Below are 23,280 nucleotides of genomic sequence, written 5' to 3'. Positions count from 1 at the left end.
GATAAAGACTTATCCAGTAGATGGCGTTTGTCCCAGACAAATAAATGGAAGGTCAAATTGGACCATTTCCAATTTGATCAAGATTACAATCCCTTTATATAAAAGGTTATCTTTAAACTAGATACTGTTAATTAAAAATTCAGGTAATGGGCAGTTTTACTGTAAAGTCGGTTCTGTTCATCCATGCATGCAAATTCCAAAGGGGAGTCATTGTCTTCTTTATAATTTATAATGCTACCCGACTGCGCAGACTGTAGCTGACAAAAATCTCGCATAAATATACTGAACTAACTGAAGCGGAGAGAAACTCGTAAACTATGAAAAGCGCATTCAAGAGACTCGATCACTATCATATTGTAAATGATCTTACTGAGCTTACCTGAAGCCGAAGGAAGAAGTAAAGCCAATAAAGCCACCCGGAAATACAGCTTGAGATTACCCGCCATGTTTTGTTCTGTCACGGAATGCAGTCACATCTGTCTCGCTTGACTAGCCATCTGCATTAAAAACCTCATCTCATGGAAAAAGCCTTTGTTAGCGTAAAACTGAACCAGTTAATTCTTTCCCTTGCGATGACATCGATAAGCCTTACTTGCAGCACAATTTTCAAGACGTATCAAGAATGCTGAAAGTAGTTACTTTACCCGGTAAGTGACTTTTTTTGCTTTTTTTTAATTCCCGACATGCCTAGCGCCAGTGACCACAGGTAACCCAGGCGATAGTTCCGTGACGGTAAAGTTGCCTTGGGACGGTTTTAGCAGTGAGTTTTCCTGTAGTAATGGCCCTAGATCTGAGTCAATTTCGTGAAATCCGTGACGACTAGAAGTTCCGTGACGGTCAAGAAAAACATGTCCGGGACGACCGGGTTTAACCAATGCCCTAATTCGCGTGGTTTTCACTGTCACGCCGCTAAAAAAGTTCGTATCTACTGTTTTCAACGTAATATGATTGAAGTCTACAGCAAATTTTAATAAAGGTTTCGATTTAAAATTTGGCCAAACATCGATACATTTTCTATAACATCCCCGGAACCGCCATGACATAAGGGAAACCTCGAGCCATTCGGCCCATACTACCGGAGCTTATCCCGGATTCCGTAGCAGTAAGTGGCTGGAATATTTCTCCGAATGGGATGCTAGTCCATCGAAGGGTACCCTCCCAGCATTATGTCGCCGGTACCCATTTATACACCTGGTTGGAGAGAGGCACAATGACAGGAAAGTGTATTGCCCAAGAGCACAACACTGGGGCCTCAGCTAGGGCTCGAACCCAGACCGCTCGATCCGGAGTCCGGCGCGCTTACCTCCAAACCATTAGTACGCATGAATAGATTGTGCTAGTAAATTCAGTAAAAGTTGCTTCACATTATACCCAAAAGTTGCTCTTAAGTTGCTCAAATATCGAAAAGTTGCCACCAAAATTTAAAAAAGTTGCTCGCTCTAGAGTCGGTTTGTTTTAGATAAATATCACAACGTGTTTGTTTGTTTGTTGTCATTTAAACAGTTTCATTAATATTCTTACAATCATTAAGAGAGGCCAAAAAGCCATTGTTACATGAGAAATATAAATACTTCGTTGTAATCAATATACGTTTAAACTCAACTTAACTTCAATGATAGATCAAAACAAAAAAAATTATAAAAAATAAAAATAAAAAATAGATAAAAAAGATAAAAAATCCTTCAAAATGAAACGACCTTTTATGGTTTGGATCGGTTTTATATCAATTTGTTGCTCAAAAGTTGCCAAGGAAAGCAAAAGTTGCCCTAAGTTGCTGGCACTACAAAAAGTTGCTCAAAACGCTAAAAGTTGCTCAAAAGTTGCCGAGCACAATCTATTTATGCCTAACCATTAGTCCACCGCGTCTCCCACCATAACATACACTGCATTTATCTTATGCTGAATGCCAGTTGTATACAGGTTTAATTATCGAGTTTTCTTAATTAAGACCAAAGGGCAACCACAGGTATTTGTACTAGTTAGCATATCTTTATTTTCACCGTTGCTATTCTGCCCGATTTTGCAGGATAATTGCTAGATATAAAAATACTCTTTTATTTACAAAAATTTTGCTGTCTAGTAATATTCTATTATTTACAAATATCCGATTTAGCGTATTATCTTATAATACGTTTTAATATCTAGAAATATTCTATTGTCTACAAATATTAAATATTCTTAAAATACTTTATTATCTACAAATATTTCATTATCTGCTAGTAGTATTCTATTGTTTACGTCTCGTATCTTTTAATATTACATTACCAACATGTATTCGATAAAAATTTGGCTGCTTCATAAGAAGTGTAAAAATGTAATGGAGGGTATCCGCGGGTTTCGCCCAGAACGTGTTTCGCCCAGATCGTTTCGCCCAGACATAGACTCGATTCGCCCAGAATGTGAATGGTTTCGCCCAGAATTAAAACGTCTAGAATCTAACTCAAAAAACGTCAACCTAAATATTAAACGTCCGACCTGAGACCATGAAATGTTGAAACGAACAAGTTATCACTCCACTGTTGAAACGAAAAGTTATTCAATTGAAACCCCCACCCCCCGACCCCCGGGACAGGGCGGGGAATTAACGCGGCCATACCGGTGATTTAACGCGTATTTAACAGCGTGAAATCACGGGGAGTCGGGGAATTTAACACCTGCCGTTTTTAAGCGGGGCATTTTAGCGGGGATTCAACGCTGCACCGGAAGTCTGGGTAGCTCGGTAGCTTCATGTTGAGGACTGGGTCCTAGTCTCTCCGACTCTCCTCCATGTGAGAGAAGATGGCGGACGGTGCGAGAAAGGTATTTACACGCTTCATTCTTCTGAATCTTTAATTAAAACGGGCCATCCTGTCTATATATTGTTCTTCTGTGAGAATTTAATGTTCTATAATCGAGAATTTATTTGAATTACGTAGATTTTCGAACTATTTTATAATGCAAATTATACATTAGCAATTCCAATTCTGAGATACATGTTTGTTTTGTATATTTACAGATCCTTTTTCAGTTTAGAGAACAGCGGAAGGTAAAAGATGTAAATGATGAAACTTTGACTGAGTTAATTCACGTAGTCCGGGGAGATTTTAGTATTCCTGAAGGGGAAGGAACTGTTGTTTTGCAACGGTACGACGAGTCGTGGAGTAAGTGGCTCAGTTGATGTAACCGATGAAACAGAGCTCGAATATAAGGCAAAAATTAAAGTTGTCTTGCTCGGAAAGAAAGAAGATGCAAGCGAGGAAACAAAAACGCAGGCAGTAGAGCCTACAAAAATAGATGCAGGTATGTTTTTATTTTTGTGCATGTTCCTGTTTTATATATTTAAAAATCAGCAGATGTAGGTCTTCAATAGACTGGGTATCTCCTAGTACATTCTTCGTTTGATATTTAATTGTTTAATAATTCAGTCTGCCCAACGTCTGGTTTCAATGTTTGGGAAACTTTTGCCATGTAAAAAATGGACTGGTTGTACTTAGATATATTTTTGTTTACAAGTTAGACTGAGTTTTTAATACTCATGACAAAATTTGCTTCCTTGTTTTACATATCAGATTTATTGACATTTGTAAACAAACACAAATGAAGTTTGGTTGTTCGTATGATACACGTTTATATTGTTTCTGTTCCTATATGTGAGTCGCAATCCCAACAGCTTTTGTCATATAAAAGCCTAGCAGTCCAAGTTTGTATAATTCTTCAAGCACAGCAAGAGCGACAACATCGCAGTTCCCTGCTGGACAGTGGACGTTGATTGAAAAATGTCAGTAAGAAACTATGCATGACTTATAATCTACTTGAGAATATTAAATCTACTTGGGAAATATCTAAAAAAGGACAAAATCTGTTTTTTGTGTTTTTACTGTGAAGCGACCAAAAAATACCGGGGCCATGGTGACGGGGGTTTTAACAACGAATGTTTCCCCGATGACCGGGGGAAATGGCCAAGTTTAACACTACATAAATGTTAAATTCCCCACCCTGTCCCGGGGGTCGGGGGTGGGGGTTTCAATTGACTAGTGCTTATCACTTGCACTGTTGAAACGAACTTTCACTGTTGAAACGAACATGATATCAGTTTTACGGATGATGGAGCACGAACTACCTTATTCTTGTAACTCTTCCTCTTATACTCTGCTTTAGTTGCTAATACTCCTTTTCGACAAAATGAAATGCAATACATGAATCTTCAATCGTATTAAAGCACGGTCGCCATATTGAATACGAAACAGTGGAACCCAGGCTTTCACAAGCCTGATAACCGTAGTTTTATTTACATTAAGTTGAAACTAAAACCAGCATCGATCTTAATAGTGAAGCTAAAAAAAGTATTTAAAGAAAGCCAGTGAAGTCAACTAAAAAGAACATAAGCTTATGTGTGAAGGAATGCATGAACTGTGGTATTCAACAAGTTATAAATCAAAACAAAGTTCGGAGTTCTCGACAATTTGCATTCAATCAAAAGAAGATGCCATGATGGAAAAAAATCTCACCTTCGCTAGACACAAAAGCTTTATTTAAAATACGCTTGACTTTATTCAGTTGAAGCACATTAAACAGAAGAACGCAAGAATCAATTACGAGCTTTTTGACCGCCACGTTTATTTTATTCTGACCGTTTTGTAAATCAACATTCCAGACTGATTTACTCGAAACTCTAAATAGGTCAGTTTAAAACGCACGTGCCTTAGCATTGAAACATAGAAGATGCATGATGAAAAAAAACTCACCTTCGCTAGACACAAAAGCTTTATTCAAAATGCGCTTGACTTTATTCAGTTGAAGCACAACAGAAGAACGCAAGAATCAATTACGAGCTTTTGACCGCCACGTTTATTTCATCACAGGGCGCCCATACAAGCGGCATGACTGTTTATTGCCAACGAGACAGCCGAGCCAAGAGGCGAGGCCGTCGAGGCGGCAGAATCATAGAGCCGTGTGCGTATGAGTGTATAGGCAGAGAAAATCTTAAGTTCTGCGTAAGGGACTTTTTTTTACCATATTTGGGTGTAAGTAAACCCCATATTTGGGTTGTATTGTTCTTCCCAACTGGTTCCCAATCTCTCACTCCTTGCTAGAGAGCAAATGACCAAAATGGCGTCCACGCGGCTCGCTGTTAAGATTTTCAATGTGGTCATTCATCCCTTTACCGATAAATACACCTTTAGGGAATTATAAATCGAAAGGGAATACCCTACAGAATATTCGACCGCCGAAAAAACGAACATCAAGGTCTTTAAAGCGATGAAATAATCTTTCGACTTTGGAGTCCTTTGATTTACGATCGAAGAGACACATGAAAATCAAAAGCGTACTGTTGACTTCAAATAGAGTTTTCTTGACTTATGAGAATGCTGAAGTCGGGTAAATGCTTCCTTTTAGTGTTTATTGTGTTTATAGTAATTGTTTGACCGATGATTTATTCCAAATCAAATACCGTTTATATTTTATTTGGCACGCATTTTCGCTCCGCGTAGGAATAACATCAATACAGTATAATTTTTAGAGGTGATCATCAAGAACTTAAAAAAATAACGATAGCAAACAAGAAAACAGCAAACACAAGTGTTCGCTTGCATACGGTGTAAACCAGTTTAAATCATCGATTGCAATCAGAACAAAAAAAACACAATAAGAAAGATAGATGTCCGGTACCTTTGTATGATTGTTGATGACTTCTAAGCGAATGTGCGAATCCTCTCGAAAATGAGTAGCTCCGGTGAGAAGAGAACTAAATAATGTTTGCTCAATCGATCTGACTGAGTTTCTCATCGATCGCCAAAATCGCCGTGTTTACGATCATTTCTAATGCCTTGAGAACCATCTCTTGAAAATATTTTCAGGCGAAAAGCCTTGGTAGTTAATTTGAAAAATATCCAATGTTTAAAATATCCAGGACTTGGACTGGTTTCTTTCAAATCAAAGAAAGTTTCATTCAGCAAAAGCGGCCATGTTTACTTGCCTGGATGTCAAAGGTGGCATGGCTAAGTAGCCAAGCCTTCAAAGCTATAATTAATCACCTCGCGCGGGGTGAATATAGCCTCACAAGCCGAGCTTCTCGACCAATCAGAATGCTTCAATTCTTATAATCACCTCTGAAATTATACTTAAAAGAAATGTATGAGGATTTTGAAAGGGTCTTATTATCGTTCACTTATTTTTCATAATGTCTATGTTTAAGTTCAAAATAAACGTAAACCTACCTCAACTGTTGTATTTTGTCGTTTCTGCGGCTCAAAATGGCGCATTTGGGCGATTTGGAGGGTTTTACGTTGACTGTTGCTTCACGTAATAAGAAGACAACAGTGTGTAAAGTGTTAGCGGGCCTGCACGCGAAGAGAATAGTGTTTGAAGCCTTTATATATAGTTTAGCTTTGATGAGCGTGTCTTTTAGGGATTTTCCTTTGCGATAAGATATTAGGGGAGGCTCCTCGAAGATATTTCTTAAATGTGGTTGGTTCTGTATAAGGTGCCATTTCCCCATATTCTTAAGTTTCGTTTTGTTATATGGTTTTGTTCCGTGTAATTGGAAACTATTGCTGTGGAAAATTAAAATCAGTTGGCCAAACTTACTGTTTGTTAATGTAGTCCAGTATTTTGACAATTTTCGCGAAATTCAGTTCCTTCAATCGTATTTTTTAGCCAAATCGCGAAATTTAAATCCCGCGAAATGTGCGCGTTCCATTTTTGCGAAATTAAGTTTCCGCGAAAATAAGTAACAATAAGGTAGCCCGTCTTCTTTTAGTGTAATGTTTAGTAGCTGTGCCATGTCGAGGAAAAACCGTTGTAGTGTAAATTTTTTAGGTTTTACCAATCACCAAATTGAGGTTACTGGGACATGATAATTCGTTGCCATAACAACGTCAAAAGAGGCCAAAGTGTAACTTAAAAACTACTCGGTTGAAGTTTTTGTTGTAGTATGTGCCACTTTAACAAAGAGTTTGACGGTTGTGACATCAGGGGGTTGTTACATCAAGGGGAAGTTGAATCCGGGGGCTGTTAGGGTTGTTTCATCCTAGATCCTGGGGCTGGGGATTCGATTCTTGAGCTATATAAGAGAAGTGATTTGCACAAGGGGTTTTTAACTAATGAATGCTCCTTGTATTTAATATATGGGGTCAGTGCCCAGCTGCTGACAATGATCACAACGAGTCTCTCGTAGCTCAGTTGGTTAGAGCGCCCAACCGGCATCTGGGAGGCCATGGGTTCGATTCCCGTCGGGGACTCAGATTTTTTCTTTTTTTCTTTGTCCCACGCTCGAGTCATGTTGAATAATTTCTTCACCAATGATCCAAACATTTGGCGTGATCTGGCCTGTCGATTGATCGCGTGTTTTTGTGCATGAAGTCCCGGCAGGCTTAACCGGTTGAAACGGATTACATTTCAGATTAGATGCATTTCACGTGACAAATACCCACACCCCCGCGCGTGCGGAGAAGCATAACAAATATCGTCAGATCTAGCGGTCGCAAAAAGCCGGAATGGCGTCGAATATGTTGAGAGTTGTTCTTTTCGTTTTGCTATTTATTCAACAATTCTGCAATGGAGCTGATCCTCAGCCCGAGCAGATTCATATATCAGCTACAGGTAAGCAAGCAAAAACTAGTTAAAAAACCGGCCGAATTACGTATGTTCTATAATCATGTTCTGTAGTACTAGTAAGCTTAGTTGAGTACTTGTCCGGGGTACTTGTAATATATAGTCGTGGACGGTAAAAACAATCACAAGTACTATTCGCCACATTGCCAACGTTAGTAAGATCCTTGAATTAAAGATTTTATATCTGTAAATGCATAAAAAATCGAACTATATATGTAGCTCAGGAAATCTGCAGAAGCTAAACACGTTCATTTGTTTTGCTCAACACGACTTCAATTGGAAATTGAGAAACCTAAAAGTAGCCGTTTTTAAAGAAGGACGTAATTTGGCAGAATGTTCTCGTAAAATAGACAAAATACGACATTGTTTTATATTAGAAAGAGAAATGTAATCTTTTATTACAGTAATGCACCTATCAATGTTAAGCCCGAGGGGGGGGGGGGGGTCGGGCAAGGGGTGGGGATTTTGACATTTTCTATAAAAAAATGTCAAATTCCCCATCCCTGGGACAAAATAATTGGTCAAAATCCCCATGAAAGGTGGTCAGATGGCCTTCAAAACCTTCATATATGACCAAAATCCCTACCCTGGGGCCATCACGTACGATCAAAATCCCTACCCTGGGGACCAACCTCACAATCAAATTCCCATGGTTAGCCCGACCCCCCCCCTCGGGCTAAACATTGATAGGTACATAAGCTACGCAGTTATGTAACTGATGTAAATCGTGTTGCATAGGAACTCCTATATAAAGGAAAGGAAAAGCTGTAGATGAGAAGTTAAATGGAAGCAAAGATATCGCAGCATCGTTGTGCTCTGATGCATGATCGTTTTGAGTAGTGGAAAATCAACTTCCGCTTTTAGAGGATTCGTCACGTTGAAAGACAACACCGGCGTGGCCGTTGAAAGCTTTCCTAGGGCCCATTTACATGGAAAGAGGATGATGCTAGCACAAGGATCATCCTCCTTTCATGTAAAATGGAATGATCCTAGTGCTAGGATCATCCTAGTACTAGGATCATCCGAGCGCCATATGTTTTCAGCTTTCAGTTTACATGTGAATGGTTGCATTTGGCCCTAACGCTAGGATCATCCTAGCGGTAGGATCATCCCTCATTTTAGATAGGATGGTCCTAGCGCTAGGATGATCCTAGCGTTAGGGCCAAATGCAACCATTCACATGTAAACTGAAAGCTGAAAACATATGGCGCTCGGATGATCCTAGTACTAGGAAGATCCTAGCACTAGGATCATTCCATTTTACATGAAAGGAGGATGATCCTTGTGCTAGGATCATCCTCTTTCCATGTAAATGGGCCCCTAGAAACCATTTAATTCGTGTCATTATGCATTAACTGTACAAGAATTTCATTTTCAAAGCTAGGAATTCTACTCGTTTTAAGGCGTACTCTATTGCATTTCTATCCCATCCCAATAATTTATTGAAAATTATTCTGGTTTAAACCATTGGGTGGACATCTTGTGGTAGATGTTGTGGATATTTTTGTAAAAATGTGACTTTGATCCCTCAATTCAGAATTTATTGGGTCGTATCAATGTGAGACATTTTTCTCGCTCTGGAAGTACCGGTATTCATTTCACAGAGGCAAACCAGGGCTCAAGACTAACGCAGCCAACTAGCCAAAGGCTAGTAGAAATGCTGTTTTGGCTAGTAGATTTTGGGCTTTCACTAGCAAAAATGGAATTAGTGGAAATTTCAGGCATTTTTGTGAAAAGAAACCGCAAAATTAATTATAAACGACTGTGAGAGAACAGGACTATCAAGTTAGCTTAGGGTTCTGAAAAGCAAACAAACAATAACTTTTTTGACTTTCAGTGACGAAAGTGACAAGTGAAAGAAAACTATTTCTGCTAATTATTAGCTAACCTGGGAAATCGAGCGTACTGTAGGTTGTAACGTTAATCAGTGATAATTTTGCATGAATAACGAGGATGAGAGGTTGAGTACGTGAACGATTCAAAACAGCTGTCCTGTACACACATAAGATGCGGTTCCAATGGATATCTGATATTATTCTGCGGAGGGTAGGAGCGAAAAAGCAAGGGAAACCATTTTTTCCGATTTCTCATTGGCTTTTGTCTCAGGTGGCTTGTTAAAAAAAGAAAAAAAAATGAAAACCATGGTTGAAAGTTCTGGTTAGCAGAAAATTGGTTTTGCTAGTGAAATCATAGCTGTCACTAGCCACTACTAAGGCTAGTTAACAAAAAAGTTAGTCTCGAGCCCTGCAAACAATTTTTGTCCTGAAGCTACCTGAACAGTACTATACATGTACTTTCTCGACTACAAGAATTGCCTCTAAATTTTTTTTCCAAAACTGCACAGTAAAAATAGCAAGAATTCCACACTTTCTATCACAGCCCCAGTGGGTTGGAAAGGGGGATGGGGTTGAAGGGATTATAGCTTTGTTACATATAAGTAAATTTTACATTTAAATTTCTATAAAAAATTTTGTGCCCCCTGTGCATAGCCTGTGTACAGCCGTCCTGCTCCGCTCAAAAAAATCACGGAGGGGACGTCTGTGTTATGGTGTAATATTTCCTGCTTATTTGAAAGGCCTTTCAAAATTCAGTTGAATGGCGTTTTTCTTTTTGAAATATCTTTTTTCGTTTCAGAGATATTGATATTTTTCTATTATGCAAGGTAGATCAATGATGACGTCATAAGATTTGACTCTAAAAAATGGTAAAATACTGAATAAACAATATCTCTAAAACCATTAAAGCAGTGTTCTTGGAACTTGGCACCACAAATGTGCATCAAAAAAGAAACAAAATGGCACTCTGAGGGCTGTTGCCATGACAACAGTTTTGCCGCTGGTGCTGTCTCAATAAAAACTGAAATTCCCAGTTTTTGTCTTAAACCAAGAACCATCTAGCGCAGCCAAACCGATGGTGGGAATTAAGACAATATAGGAACTATGTCTGTTCTAAGCAGGACCCTTTGTCTTACTTTAGAGGTCAGATATGTCTTGACAGAGAGAGACTGGAGTTGAAAGAGTTGCTATGGCAACAATACTAAGGGTGTCATTTTGTTCCTTTTGTGATGCACATTTGTGGTGCCAAGTTTCAAGAACACTGCTTCAATATTTCCAGAGATATTTTTTATTCAGTATTTTACCATTTTTTAGAGTCAAATCTTATGACGTCATCACTGATCTAATTTGCATAATACAAAAACGTCAATATCTCTGAAACGAAAAAAGATATTTCGAAAAGAAAAACGCCATTCTTCTGTATTTCGAAAGGCCTTTCAAATAAGCAGAAAATAGTTTTCATGTCATATACACTAAAACTGTTGCACAATATATTGTACGAATGACACATTTTAATATCTTTGTCTGGCTTTGCTGAGAACTGTTGTGGCTTTACTTGGAGAACAAAGAAGGTTACGTTGGTTAAAGAGATTTAGTGTTGTAAACGTTATGCTTCTTGCATTTTATCGATCTAGGGCTATGTCTTTGAGCTCGATGATGTTTTATCTCCCTTGTTTGTTGTGTTTTATTCGGAACCGCATGATTCAAATCTGGTCATCCGGATATCCGATATAATAATTTATGTGAAATTTAAATCGATAACAGCAGGATACTAGAACACGATTAAGAACGCCATAACACAGACGTCCCCTCCGTGATTTTTTTGAGCGGAGCAGGACGGCTGTACACAGGCTACCTGCGCAGAAAGCCTTTCCCCCATCTTCTCCCAGAGGGGATCATTAAGGTTTGTGGTATTGCAGTTTTACCTGCGGTATTTCGGTTTCCTAGACTAAGCCGTTTGTGGAAATTTTTGGGTTTTTTTGGTTATCCTACCCCCTTTACCCCCCCCCCCCCCCCCCCCCCCCGCACCCTACTCCCACCATTCTGTCAATTTTAGTTAAGCTTCATACTTGCCTTTGAAACCTTGGCTTTTAAGACCGCACCCCTGTGGAATTTCCAATAGCCTAGCTTTCATGGGGTGATGACTGATATTTTCTGGAACCACACTGATGTGATGTTAGCATTTTGGTATAAATGTCTGTTAGTATTGTAATCATACGGCTACAAGTAGTTTTTGTAAGTAGATACTGTAATAGTAAAGTAGAAACTTGTATCTACTTGTAACAAAATACAACCCATTCTTGGTTTTCATGTGACGTCATCAAAATTCCAAAATCCAGAATCACAGGGCCCCTGAGTTTTTATCCTTCACTGGCTATTAGAAGTCCTTAATACATATCCTGTTGACGGTTTTTAGCACGATAGCATACGCCGTCTTTAAGATAGAGCATTTTGAATTTCGGAGTTTCACGCCACACGACATCAAGATGGCCGCCAGTAGGCTGTCACGTATGCTTGAAAAAAGTGCCTAATCCTGTTATTTTTAACAATCTGAACAGTTGAGGTTTTGCGAGAAGTGTTTATCTGAATGTTTACTTGTTCATGATGGTGATCTGACCTCTTTTTGTAGCAGAAGCGAATGCCAGATGTTTTTGTTGACTTCCGGCCGCCATGTTGGAGCCAAAGCAGTTGCGCTCCAACATGGCATCTCCCTACTGTGCTCTCTAAATCTGCGTGAAACATTTTGATGGATAACTCGAGTACGGAATACCATACAGACCTGAGACTTGGACATGTAGTTTATATAGTACATGTAGTTTTCTACAACATGTAATATTCTTGATTTTTTTGACTTAATAGTTTTGGATTTATTTTGTCGTGGTGTGACAGTGAAAACCACTTATTGAAATTCCAAAAAACACTTCCCAACCAATGAAGTGTAGAAAACCTCAGAAAAGTCCATTTAATAATATTTTTCACTGTTTTGTTGTAATTTCAGGAGACCCAACGGAAATGATGGTTACATGGGTGACGTTAGCATTTACAAATTACTCCATTGTGGAGTACAATAAAGTTGGTTCTCCCCTCACTTTACGAGCTTCTGGTGGCATCACTAAATTCACTGATGGTGGGTCAGCACATAGAGTGTTGTTTGTTCACAGGGTCAAACTGACAGGACTGGTTCCTGGTCAGAGATATGGTAGGTAGATCTACATCACTCAAGTACAACCTGTAAGGCTATCGTTGTTAAATGTTTCCTTTCCTATTGCCCTCTTCATCTATGCCAACTCTCCCAGATTATCCGGGAGTCTCCCAGAATCTTCCATTCCCCTGTACAGGTCATCAAGTCTCCCAGATACAAAGAAAAGTGCTTAATGTATGTGTTTTTTATTTTGGCTGATATAAGGGAAGAATTTTAAAATACTTAATGCCTTTTTGTGGATGAACCAGCAGAGCTCTATATTTTTATTTTGTTTTGGGGATGAGAAGAAGAATCATTGAGCAAAATTTTTTTTGGTCTCCCAGAATTCAAATTGTTTAGGTGGCATCTCTAGAGCTACTAACCCAATTATTTTGGAATTTAAGTAGAAATGGCCATGGGTTTATATTTGGGAGGGCTTATCATGTGAAGGACTTTTGCATTTGAGATTTCCTGGAATTTCACTGTATACTATAAAAATTTAAAGTATGGCCGCACGGCGGATATGAATTTTATCTTCATCTTGTGCTAATGGTATATCTCACAAGTGCATGCCATGAGTCCAGCAAACTAGTGAGAAGTACAACCAGTACGAGAAGATAAAATTCATTTCCCCAAGCGGCCATGTAATGTTCTGTTTATTATATAAACAGCAAATCGGACTTGTTCACATGATCCAATGAAAAATCATTACTTGGTCGGCGGATATTGCCACTAGCATATTAGGGTTTTTATTGATTTGCTACCACTCGGTATACCACTTTAATGTATATATAATAAAACTGAAAAGTACAGAACTAATTATCAACTGAAGCACATTCTATTTTAGTGTACATCCGTAACAAATGAGTCATAAAATTTCAAATTGAGATCAGAATTCCAAACCTATAGATAGCATAATAATCTTCTTATAGCTTTGTCTAAATATAGAATTTCATACAGTATTCATGAATTTGGGGATGTCATCATTTATCATAATTTGTAGATTATCATGTTGGTGGATATGATGGCTGGAGTGAACTGTTTGCATTTAACGCCCTAAAGTCTGGTGAAGAGTGGAGTCCAAGGATAGCTTTGTATGGAGATCTAGGAAGCGTCAATGCTAAATCTATCGCCTTTCTACAGGAGGAAGCACAAGACGGAAAGTATGATGCTTTCCTTCATATTGGTAAGTCTTGATATCATTTTTTTTGTACATTCATGATAATGAAGTGCAAACTTTAAGTGGCCTGAGCCTCAGTTTTGTCCTACATGTATTCTGTTGAGGTGTGTTATATAAAAAACACAAAACATTGCACTCTGACACATAATGTCTGTGTCATGGAATTGACCTCAGGGACACAGTTTAGACAAATTGGCTAGTGGTTGTACGTGTATGTGAATCCCCAGGTTCATCACATTCCCGGGTTTGATATGTGCAGTTAACAGATTGTCATGGTGCTACAAAAAGTTTTTAATTGCCATCTTATGTGGACAGGCTGAAATAATTAGTTGTTTTACTCATTCACACTGCAAACCTTTTTCAGTGGTTTTGTACAATGTACATGTCTTTTAACATGATTATGCACGGTCCCGGGGGGGGGGGGGGTACTCCAAAAAGTTTTATATGGGGAGGCTCCGCCCTGAGATCCGACCCCTTACCCTTTTATATACCATTTTGACAGAAAAGGCACCCCTTTCATATACCTTTTATTGAAAAAAGGTACCCCTTTCATATACCTACATGACATCACATAGACTTAAAACAGGAAGTTTTATTGTCATTTTCATGCAGCGCTAAAAAAAAAATAAATGATACAGCCGTAAGTTGCGTCTGTTCAAAATATTTTAATTAAAGGCCCTTTTAAATACCTAAATGACAGATTTTCCCACCCTTTTACATACCTAAACTTGTGAAATCCCTACCCTTTTATATACCTGAAGCCTGAAAAAGGTACCCCTTTCGGGCGGAGCCTCCCCGTATAGGCCATTATAGGGAGTACCCCCCCCCCCTCCCGGGTGCACTGTAAACAGGATGCATTTTTACAGAGTAGCTAGGGCAGTACGAATTACTTTAAAGCTTTCACGTTGAATGTGTGTGATAATGATGTTCTTGTAAAATATTTGCTCATATAAATTATTTCTCTGCCATAAGAAATACCTTCTTATTATACATGTGCATGCAGTGAAAAATTTAAAATGTTAACTGCACAGTATTTGATAAACTAATGGAATCTAACTCATGCCGTATTCTTTTCAGGTGACTTTGCATACAATATGGAATATGTAAGTGCTAGACTCTAAATTAATTTTTTATCTCAGTTGTTTGTTTGTTTCTATTTCAACTAGTTAGTTATGATTATTGTAATTAATTAGAAAAAGAGTTTGCTACTGTAGCTCTGATTGATATTTGTACATTGTTTTATTAGATGTAAATGGTTTTTAATTAGGTAGGTCATTTTTCTTTTCATTCGGATATACTATACCTGCCAACTCTCACGCCTTGGGCGTGAGTCTCACACCTGCGAGTTGAAAACTTCGATCTCACGCCAACTCACGCTTACGAACCAATTGCTCACGCCCGGCCTAGTCGAAAAATGTGAGTTTTTACAACCACAAACGACACATTTTGCAAAAAATGTAATCTCAAACCAGTGCGAGAAAAGAAAACTCCATGTAAAATGAGTATATTGCGATACTTTCCCCGAAATGACAGACAGGGCTTCTGATATTATGCGATGTTGCGATTTCGCATAATTGACCGCAAATCGCAACTTTTCGCATAATTTGTAAAAAATCAAAAATCGCATAAATTTGTACCAAATCGCACAATTTGAGTAAAAGTGAAGGAAATATTTGCTTTAACTTAGTTCTAAGACAATTTCAACGTTGTTTCAAGGTGGTTTAGCTGTCAAAAAACCTTGGAAAACCTCAGATGTGGTTTTCAAATTATCGAACAACATATATTTACTTTGGGCAGGCAACTTCCTTTTTCAGTTTCAACTTAGCCGTAACAACATTTACACAAATAAATTTGCTTTCTATCTAAAAGTTGCTTTCTTGTATTGTACTGAAGTTTACAAGGCAAAATGGCTGAATTCAGTGTTTAAATCCTTCAATGAAGTCAAAAACATCGCAGAGTGTTTGTTTGTTCGACACCGTACATTAACATGTGCGCCTTCAGTAATTCAGTCAGCTGTATCTTATTACACTTCATATATAGTGTCACCAAAAGTCTTTAACGTTCTACTACATCATGTAGTGTACACGGAAAGCCATTTGGCGTTGGAATAAATGCAAATGAGGTGAAAATAATCTATTTCATTCTAATACAGATATTTATCGTTCCTTTATGTTCTTATTCTTGTTTGAAATGCACAAAATGGATTTTCATTTCCTGAAACCTTGTTAAACAAGCTTAAAATTGCTGAGATAAAATCGCATAATTTGCCGCATAATAGTACTTTCTTGCCGCATAATCTGCCCTAAAAATGCCGCATAATTTCTGCTTTTTTGCCGCACCCTATCAGAAGGCCTGGACAGAGTTTTGACAAAAAAAAAGAGTTGGGAACGAGGTCGTGTTTAGCAAAACACATCCATGTACAGTACTGTGCAAAAGTAATGCAAACGAAATTCGTCGAAATTCGCAACTTTTCGGGGCTTTTCGACGAAAAAATCGCGAAATTTCGTTCGAAGCGAATTTTCGGCGAAAAAAGAGCAGTTTTCGTTTCGTCTATTGTTTTAAATGTCGCAAATTTTCGTGAGCATATTTCGCTTGCCTCGAAATTGACTTCGAAAATTCGCTCTGTTCGAAATACACCCTTCGAAATTTCGAGCTCTGTTTTCGCTGTGTTCAAATGTCTGTTGGCCTTTTCTAAAGCTATGGCTCTGCCCTGCTTCATGACTATAAGTATAAAGAATGTCTCTTTGAGGTGCTGCCATTCAAACTAAAAGACGATGACCATTGTTTTATGACAGATCGTTTTATTTTACTTTAAGCATTACCGGAGAAAGCCTTTTAAAACTCGACCAAGCAATTAGCCCCCTACCTTAGTCTGTGATTCAAAGTTAAAACTTGATTCCTCTTTTTCTATGTTTAAGTGGCAAAGTTTATACTCTTCTTTTCGATCGCACATGTAAACACATCCGCCATATTGAATCCGTGATACTTGAACCCAGACTTCCACGTGCCCAAAGCAAGTGTGTCAACATTCAACATGGCGGACAAGTCACATGGCGAGCGTGTGCTGGCGTATGTTTCACCATTTTATTGAGCCACTAGATCGAAGGAAAGAGTAGATATGGAGGCGGTGAAAGATTTTTACTTTCTCAGTATTTTTGTGTACAAAGTAGGACTTATTTTACAAGGTAAGATGTTCGAAAAGTTTCTTGTGCGATCGACATGTAAACTTTGTGGTCCCCGCGCCATGTGCTTTCACTGATATACTGTAATTTGTACAGCTGTAAACAAGAATCTTACTCAAGGCAATTCGTTTGAGTTATGTAAAGGTACAAATAAAGTTTTCTCCCATCCAAAAGAGGCTGAAATGTTTTCAGTAGTAAACCTTTTATTTGTTTAACCCCTGTCTTGTATCTTCGAAGTCGGCTTCTGAAAACATTTGTATCGCGCTTGTTTATGTTGTAAATATAGCCTCTACAGTGGTGTTCTTTGAAGTTTTAGGAACTTTCATTTGCCCCAAGCAATGTTTCAGTTATATTTTACTTTGTCACGGCTCAAATAATTTATTTAATTGTTATGACCTTGATGGAACGCGCTTCGCGTTAGTTTATCTATGGTCAAGTGAAAGCTACGTGCAGCGAATTTCGCTGCTTCGAAATATTTCGATAAGTCATTGTTTGTCTACCTCGAAAATTCGCTATTTCGAATTTCGCAGTCCCGAATTTTCGACGAAGTTCGCGATTTTTTCGCGTGGAGCGCTACGAAACATGTCTCGATAATTCGAAGAAATTTCGACGAAAATTCGCGAGAACAAAAAACGAATTTCGACGAATTTCGTTTGCATTACTTTTTCACAATACTGTACTGGGATCGGGATATGTTCGGAACTTCTTCGGAATACTTCGGACATCTTCGAAAAACTTCGGACATTGTCGTATCGTCTTCGGAAATCCTGGCACTCTCAGGATAAAAATCTCACGCCTTTGACCCAGAAAAAGTTGGCAGGTATAATATACTGGTACTAGAAGTAATTGCTACTCTACAAATCTGAATGTGTAAATTTATTTGTTGTTTCAAGAAATATCCATACCCCTCCCCATGGAAGGTAATTGGTTTGAATTCCCCCACCCCTCTGGAAATTCCAGTTAAGCCCCATACTTTCCTTTAAAAATTTGGCTTTTGAGTATGGATTTTTTCTGGAACTGCCCAAATGTTATGTTATGTCCCTCACCTCATGTCTTCCTTGGTCTATAATAATGTTATTTCACTCTGTTGTACATGCCAATATCTGTATCTTATGTTAATTTATACCAACAGAACAATGGATTAGTAGGAGATGACTTCATGAATCAAATACAGACAATAGCTGCTTATGTACCATACATGACTTGTCCAGGAAATCATGAACAGGCCTAGTAAGTTGCTTGACTGATTTTTTGCATGTTTATTTAGCTGCAACTTTAACCACATGTATGAACTTTCCTTTCAGCAACTTTTCAAACTACAAAAACAGATTTTCAATGCCAGGAAACACAGAAGGTATTTTTTACAGGTAAGAGTCAAATTTACATGTAGCAGCCCAAAAAAACATCTGCAACAAGTACTGATTTGGCTAACTAAAGGACTTAATACCATACCTTAAGCTGACCAATGTGCCACTGTGGGTCCCAAGTTATGTTGTAGGGAAAAGCAGATGTGAAGTCAGCATACTAGCCCAGAGCTTATGCTGGTTTGCGTAGCATGAAGCATCTTGGAGTATACATGTACTACTACCCCCCCTCCCCCCGGATAGGATGCCAGTCTGTCGTAGGGTTACCCCCAGCAGTATTTTAATTTGCCAGTGCCCATTAATACACCTGGACAGGAGAGAGGCACTATGAGAGTAAAGCATCTTGCCTAAGAACACAACACAGTGCCCTGACTAGGGGTCAAACCTAAACCGCTTGATCCAGAGTCCAGCGCATTAACTATTATAGGCCTCCGCACCTCCTGAGTTACACTGGAAAGACTGACTTAAATCTTCACCAGTCCTCAGTAGCCTGTGCATTGTCAGCGTGCACACATATCCATACAGAAAATGTTTTAATAGTCCATTTTACAGTTGCCTGCCAAGTGACCTGGCCTTTGAATGGTAATGAGGCTGAGGTGACCTTGCATTGATACAAACCTCCCTGCTTTATCATGTAAATGCAAACTAATTAGCATCAAAACAACATGATTTACAAAACAAAAGCAGTGAGGTCTGTATCAAAACAAGGTCACCTCTAGCCTCACTTCCATTCAAAGGCCAGGTCACTAAGCAGACAACTGTAAAATGGTCTATTAATATGTAGCTCATTTTCTGTCTCTGTTTTATTTATTCCTTGTTAAGTTGGAACATTGGACCTGCACACATCATCAGCTTCTCAACAGAAGTCTACTACTGGTTAAACTATGGAATTGAACAGATTGTTCAGCAATATGAATGGCTGGTAAAAGACCTGCAGGTTAATAGCTATTTGCCTTGATTTTATAAAATTTCTCTATTTAAAAGGAAAGGTAAATGGCACTTTTAAAAACCTGAACTGTTAACAAAATAATAGTCAAATTAAGAAGCACAGCCAGCAGAATACGTTATATGTTTTGTAATGGATGAGAAAGATATAATTCAGTCTGTGACATCATTTATTAATTCCATTTCACTAAATTCAGATTATATTATTCCTGGCTGTAAATGACATGTTTGTCACATTAAGGACGGTGCCTCCTATTGTAACTGCGCACTTGTTCTGCGCATCACGCAATGCATCGATCACACTGGGCGCGCGCGCTTTTGACTAATTTGCTCGCTCAAAATGAGGAATTCAACTACGCGACCAAGCGCGCGACTAAAAATCACGAAAGATTTCTGCTTCGACGAAATCCAGTTTATGGACATATACTTAGCCAGGTGCAGCGGAAAAGCAACATTTTAGTTATCACTGACCTCTAAAAATGGCTCACATTAACAGTTAAAAACAAATCGCTAAGCGCTCAAACGAAACTCGCAAACTGCTAACTATATTTGGCGTGCGCGCGAGAGACGCAAATATTTTACTCGCTAGGGAGGGGAAAGGAAAAATGTAACAGACCCAAAAATCGATTCGATAGAGTTAGAAAAAAACGCGTATAACTTTTAAAAACGCGTGGTGACCCCTGCTTTTTATTTTATAAAATGGAAGTGGCAAGTCTATAGAGCACATGTTTAATTTGTGATTAAGTGAAAAAAAAATTAGGCCGATTTTCTGGCCGTGCAAGTGAGAGCTGCTAGAGTCAAAAATTGTACTAACGCAATTATTTTGTTAATAAAATCTTTGATCACGCAGTTTCAAAGACATTATTTGTTACTTATTTTAAAGATTGCTTTATTTAATATTGATTTTGTTCATGTAAAATCAATTTTAAATGGAATTTGCAAGAAAAATTTTAGTTTAGTTTAAGTTTTTTTAAAATGCCACGTCAGCACTTTTTTCCAGTTTTCAAACCTAATTATCTCGAAAACTTGCGTGGCTACCCCTAATTTTCTTTTTGGATTTTAATAGCCCTTTGTAACATCTACACTGCTTGCATGGTCTTCGGCCAGGAAAAATAACTTCGTTATTAGTAGGCACCGTCCTTAATGTGTGCAGAATTTCCAAAGCTGGAATAATTGCAGGGTGTGACCAGAGGCTCTTTTATAAGAAGTCTTGGGTGCCCAGCTCTTAAGAGCTAGTCGCCCAAAGGCAATTAAGTAAGCGGCCTGTGGCACCCGGGCTCTGCTAGGACACAGCTCTGAGGTCATAGGTTTGACTTCTGTTGGGAGAACCTCGGTCAGCCCAGATGTTGTATTTGATCAATAATGTGACATATTGATGTCGGGGATAATGCAGATTGTGTTACATTTTGAACCTGGGAATGATTCAAAAATTGCCCTTAATACTACATTTAATAATATTTTGTAAAGGAATTGAAAAACAAATGGCTTACCTTTTGTTTGCCTTATTTCTCCTTTTATACTTCCTTGTGTTCCTATAGTGGGTTTAAAGCCATTAAACGAGTTACACTTTCGAAGGTTTATGGGAAGGTAAACTGTTAATTTTAAGTTGTAAATTAATTTTATAGGAAGCAGCCTCACCTGAAAACCGCAAGTTGCGTCCATGGATTATCACAATGGGACACAAACCGATGTACTGTGATAATGACGATGGCGACTACTGCAAACTTACTAACCGTGTGGTATGTTACTTTGCTTTACTCTAAGTGTTTGCATCAACAGGGAAAACTTAGCCTTAGGCTCAACAGTAGCTATTCTTGGTTTTCATGTTACGTCATAAAATTCTGAAATCAAAATTCACTAGGCCTGCTAAATTTTCGTTGTCATTAGGCGAAAGATAAACTAAAAATATATATTTTTGCAAATTTCCAGATCGATAGTGTCATTCGTTTTTAAAACAGAGCATTTTGAATATTTTAGTTCTCCGTCATATGTGACATCAAGCTGAGTGCCGTGACAAAGCTGTTTTGTTTGAAAAAAGGCCTTTCCTTTCCATTTTGTGCAGAATGAACATTCCAGATATAATAAGTGGTGTTTATGTGAAAGTGTACTAGCTCTTAAGCCAAGGATGACCGCTGTTGTAAACAGAATTGAGTTCCAGATGGTTTCTCTGACATCACGGCGGCCATAACTGTGTCCCTCGGCAGGACACAGTTATGGCGGCTCCATACTAAGCTTTATAAATTTGCGTGGAAAGGTTCGGAAAATAACTCGCGAACGGTACACCGCACAGACCCGAAACTTGGAGAAATTGTTTAGATATTTATCATCTATAATATTTGAAATTCATAGCTTCTGTAGTTGAATGGTTTTGAATTTATTTTTTGATTGCGTGACAGTGAAAACCAGCAATAAAAGTAGCAAGAACATTGCCACACTGGATCCCAAGAGTGACATATTATTTTTAAAACCAATTTCTTAGACCAGTAGATTAAAAATAGAGTAGTCCCGTGGTACTCAAACATTTATTTTTTGCAAAATGCACCAAAAGGGATATGATTGGGCATCGAGGCAATCAGTAAATTGCTTTCTTGAAACGAGCTATTCAATGGAGCAATTAAACCATTTTGTAATTTTGTCAGATTATAGACTCTGTTTTTGAGTCTAATGCTTGCCATCCTCTTCCCCAGGGCCACGCGTATTTTTTTAAATGACATGACGTAGTGGCCCTGGTAACGGTAAAAAATATGATTTTTTTGATTGGCTGATAAAAACTGCATGCGTAATTAGGTAAAAAACGAAACGCTTCTACGCAATTTTAGTTATACTTCCGGTCATCGAAACAATTGAAGATGAAGCGGGCAAGTTTGAAAATGTTACAGGAAAAAGACCGAATAACACTGGGAGTTTGTTGGAATAACGTATTCACGAAGCAGACCTTTGTTTATGAACGAATGACAAATACATCACTTGTAAGGTGTGACTCGGTTGTATTTTTTATTGCATTAAAAATATTGCAAACATTTGCACTATCAACTTAGCTTATACAAGATATACACACTAAAGGGTCACTAAATGAAGTTCATGAATTACATGAAGATTTTGAAATTCAATGTGATATTTCTTACCGCTGCTCAATAGAATGATACCTCGTCGATTAGCGGCCTTTTTAGTTCTGAATTTTTTTGCAATACCTCCGCATGGCCATAAATAAATTTTACAGTATCATCAACCGTCGGAATGTTATCGGCTGATGATATCCTCGACTCCATGTTAAAAACACTATAACAGCGCGACTATAACTCCAATTCCTCTGGATTCTAACTTTGCCTTCAGATAATATTGCGTGTAGAGACGACACAACAAGAACACATCTATCAGCCATGCAATTCAATGAGTTCCAAACGAATCGAATTGTGTTAAGTTATCAACGACTTGAATTGCAAAAACCAGCGGGCAAAACACAAGGACAGTCGTTCTGCTTAACGACTACAGCAGGCAGGGCAGCTTCCTGTTCCATTTCTTGTTTCTTGATGTCCTCCGACAGTTGTAGCGAGGATTGATGTACAGCTCTTTCGAACGCTAAACTCAAATCTCGTATTTTCTTTCAAAATTCGTTTTCTTCTCGTGTTAGTCAGCCCCAGCCTTCCCCTTTCTTTTACTGAGCAGACGCAGACGAACATTTATGCAGTGGGCATGCGCTACCGGATGTCGTGGATTTTACGACATCCGGTAGTCAGTGTTACCAGAGCCCTTCGTTTCGCCGACCACGTGACCAAAAGAAACGGAGGCTCTGGGAACGAGAATGAATGCTTGCGTGCGTTTTGCGCATGCGCATTAGACTCTTTGTTATATGAAAAAAGCTGTTAGCAATCCCAAGGGAATGGTTCGGGATCGATAATCGTTCGCTGTAATGTAGAAAACAATGATCAGCTGCAAGAACGGACTTCGTACGGACACGCACGATTAGTTTCAATTAAAAACAGCCAATCAGCGACACGTG

General features: G+C 38.5%; 3 protein-coding genes and 1 long non-coding RNA gene across 4 annotated transcripts in view; 2 read left to right on the top strand and 2 right to left on the bottom strand.

The window, feature by feature from the left end:
* Nucleotides 1-23,280, bottom strand: part of LOC144638393 (uncharacterized) — a 252,085-nt gene that overhangs the window by 123,964 nt on the left and 104,841 nt on the right.
* LOC144638380 (uncharacterized) lies at nt 2,741-3,334 on the top strand. Its single transcript, XR_013567916.1, has 2 exons — nt 2,741-2,799; nt 2,996-3,334. It is a non-coding gene; the product is annotated as an uncharacterized LOC144638380 (long non-coding RNA).
* LOC144638336 (uncharacterized) overlaps nt 7,242-23,280 on the bottom strand; it is a 71,683-nt gene continuing 55,644 nt past the window's right edge. The window contains exon 3 of the transcript XR_013567900.1: nt 7,242-7,272. The gene's annotated coding sequence lies outside the window, so the exon portion shown is untranslated. The remainder of the gene's footprint in view (nt 7,273-23,280) is intronic.
* LOC144638199 (acid phosphatase type 7-like) overlaps nt 7,433-23,280 on the top strand; it is a 28,764-nt gene continuing 12,916 nt past the window's right edge. The window contains exons 1-8 of the mRNA XM_078497405.1: nt 7,433-7,581; nt 12,427-12,627; nt 13,613-13,795; nt 14,867-14,892; nt 18,104-18,201; nt 18,276-18,338; nt 19,158-19,272; nt 20,906-21,019. Of these exons, the coding sequence (XP_078353531.1) occupies nt 7,476-7,581; nt 12,427-12,627; nt 13,613-13,795; nt 14,867-14,892; nt 18,104-18,201; nt 18,276-18,338; nt 19,158-19,272; nt 20,906-21,019 (906 nt within the window). The 5' untranslated portion in view covers nt 7,433-7,475. The remainder of the gene's footprint in view (nt 7,582-12,426; nt 12,628-13,612; nt 13,796-14,866; nt 14,893-18,103; nt 18,202-18,275; nt 18,339-19,157; nt 19,273-20,905; nt 21,020-23,280) is intronic.

The sequence above is a fragment of the Oculina patagonica genome, chromosome 14, assembly GCF_052425735.1.
Source record: "Oculina patagonica isolate OP01 chromosome 14, crgOcupat, whole genome shotgun sequence".
Taxonomy (NCBI): domain Eukaryota; kingdom Metazoa; phylum Cnidaria; class Anthozoa; order Scleractinia; family Oculinidae; genus Oculina; species Oculina patagonica.
The sequence above is the reverse complement of the archived record's forward strand: the minus strand, read 5'-3'. Positions and strand labels throughout refer to the sequence as shown.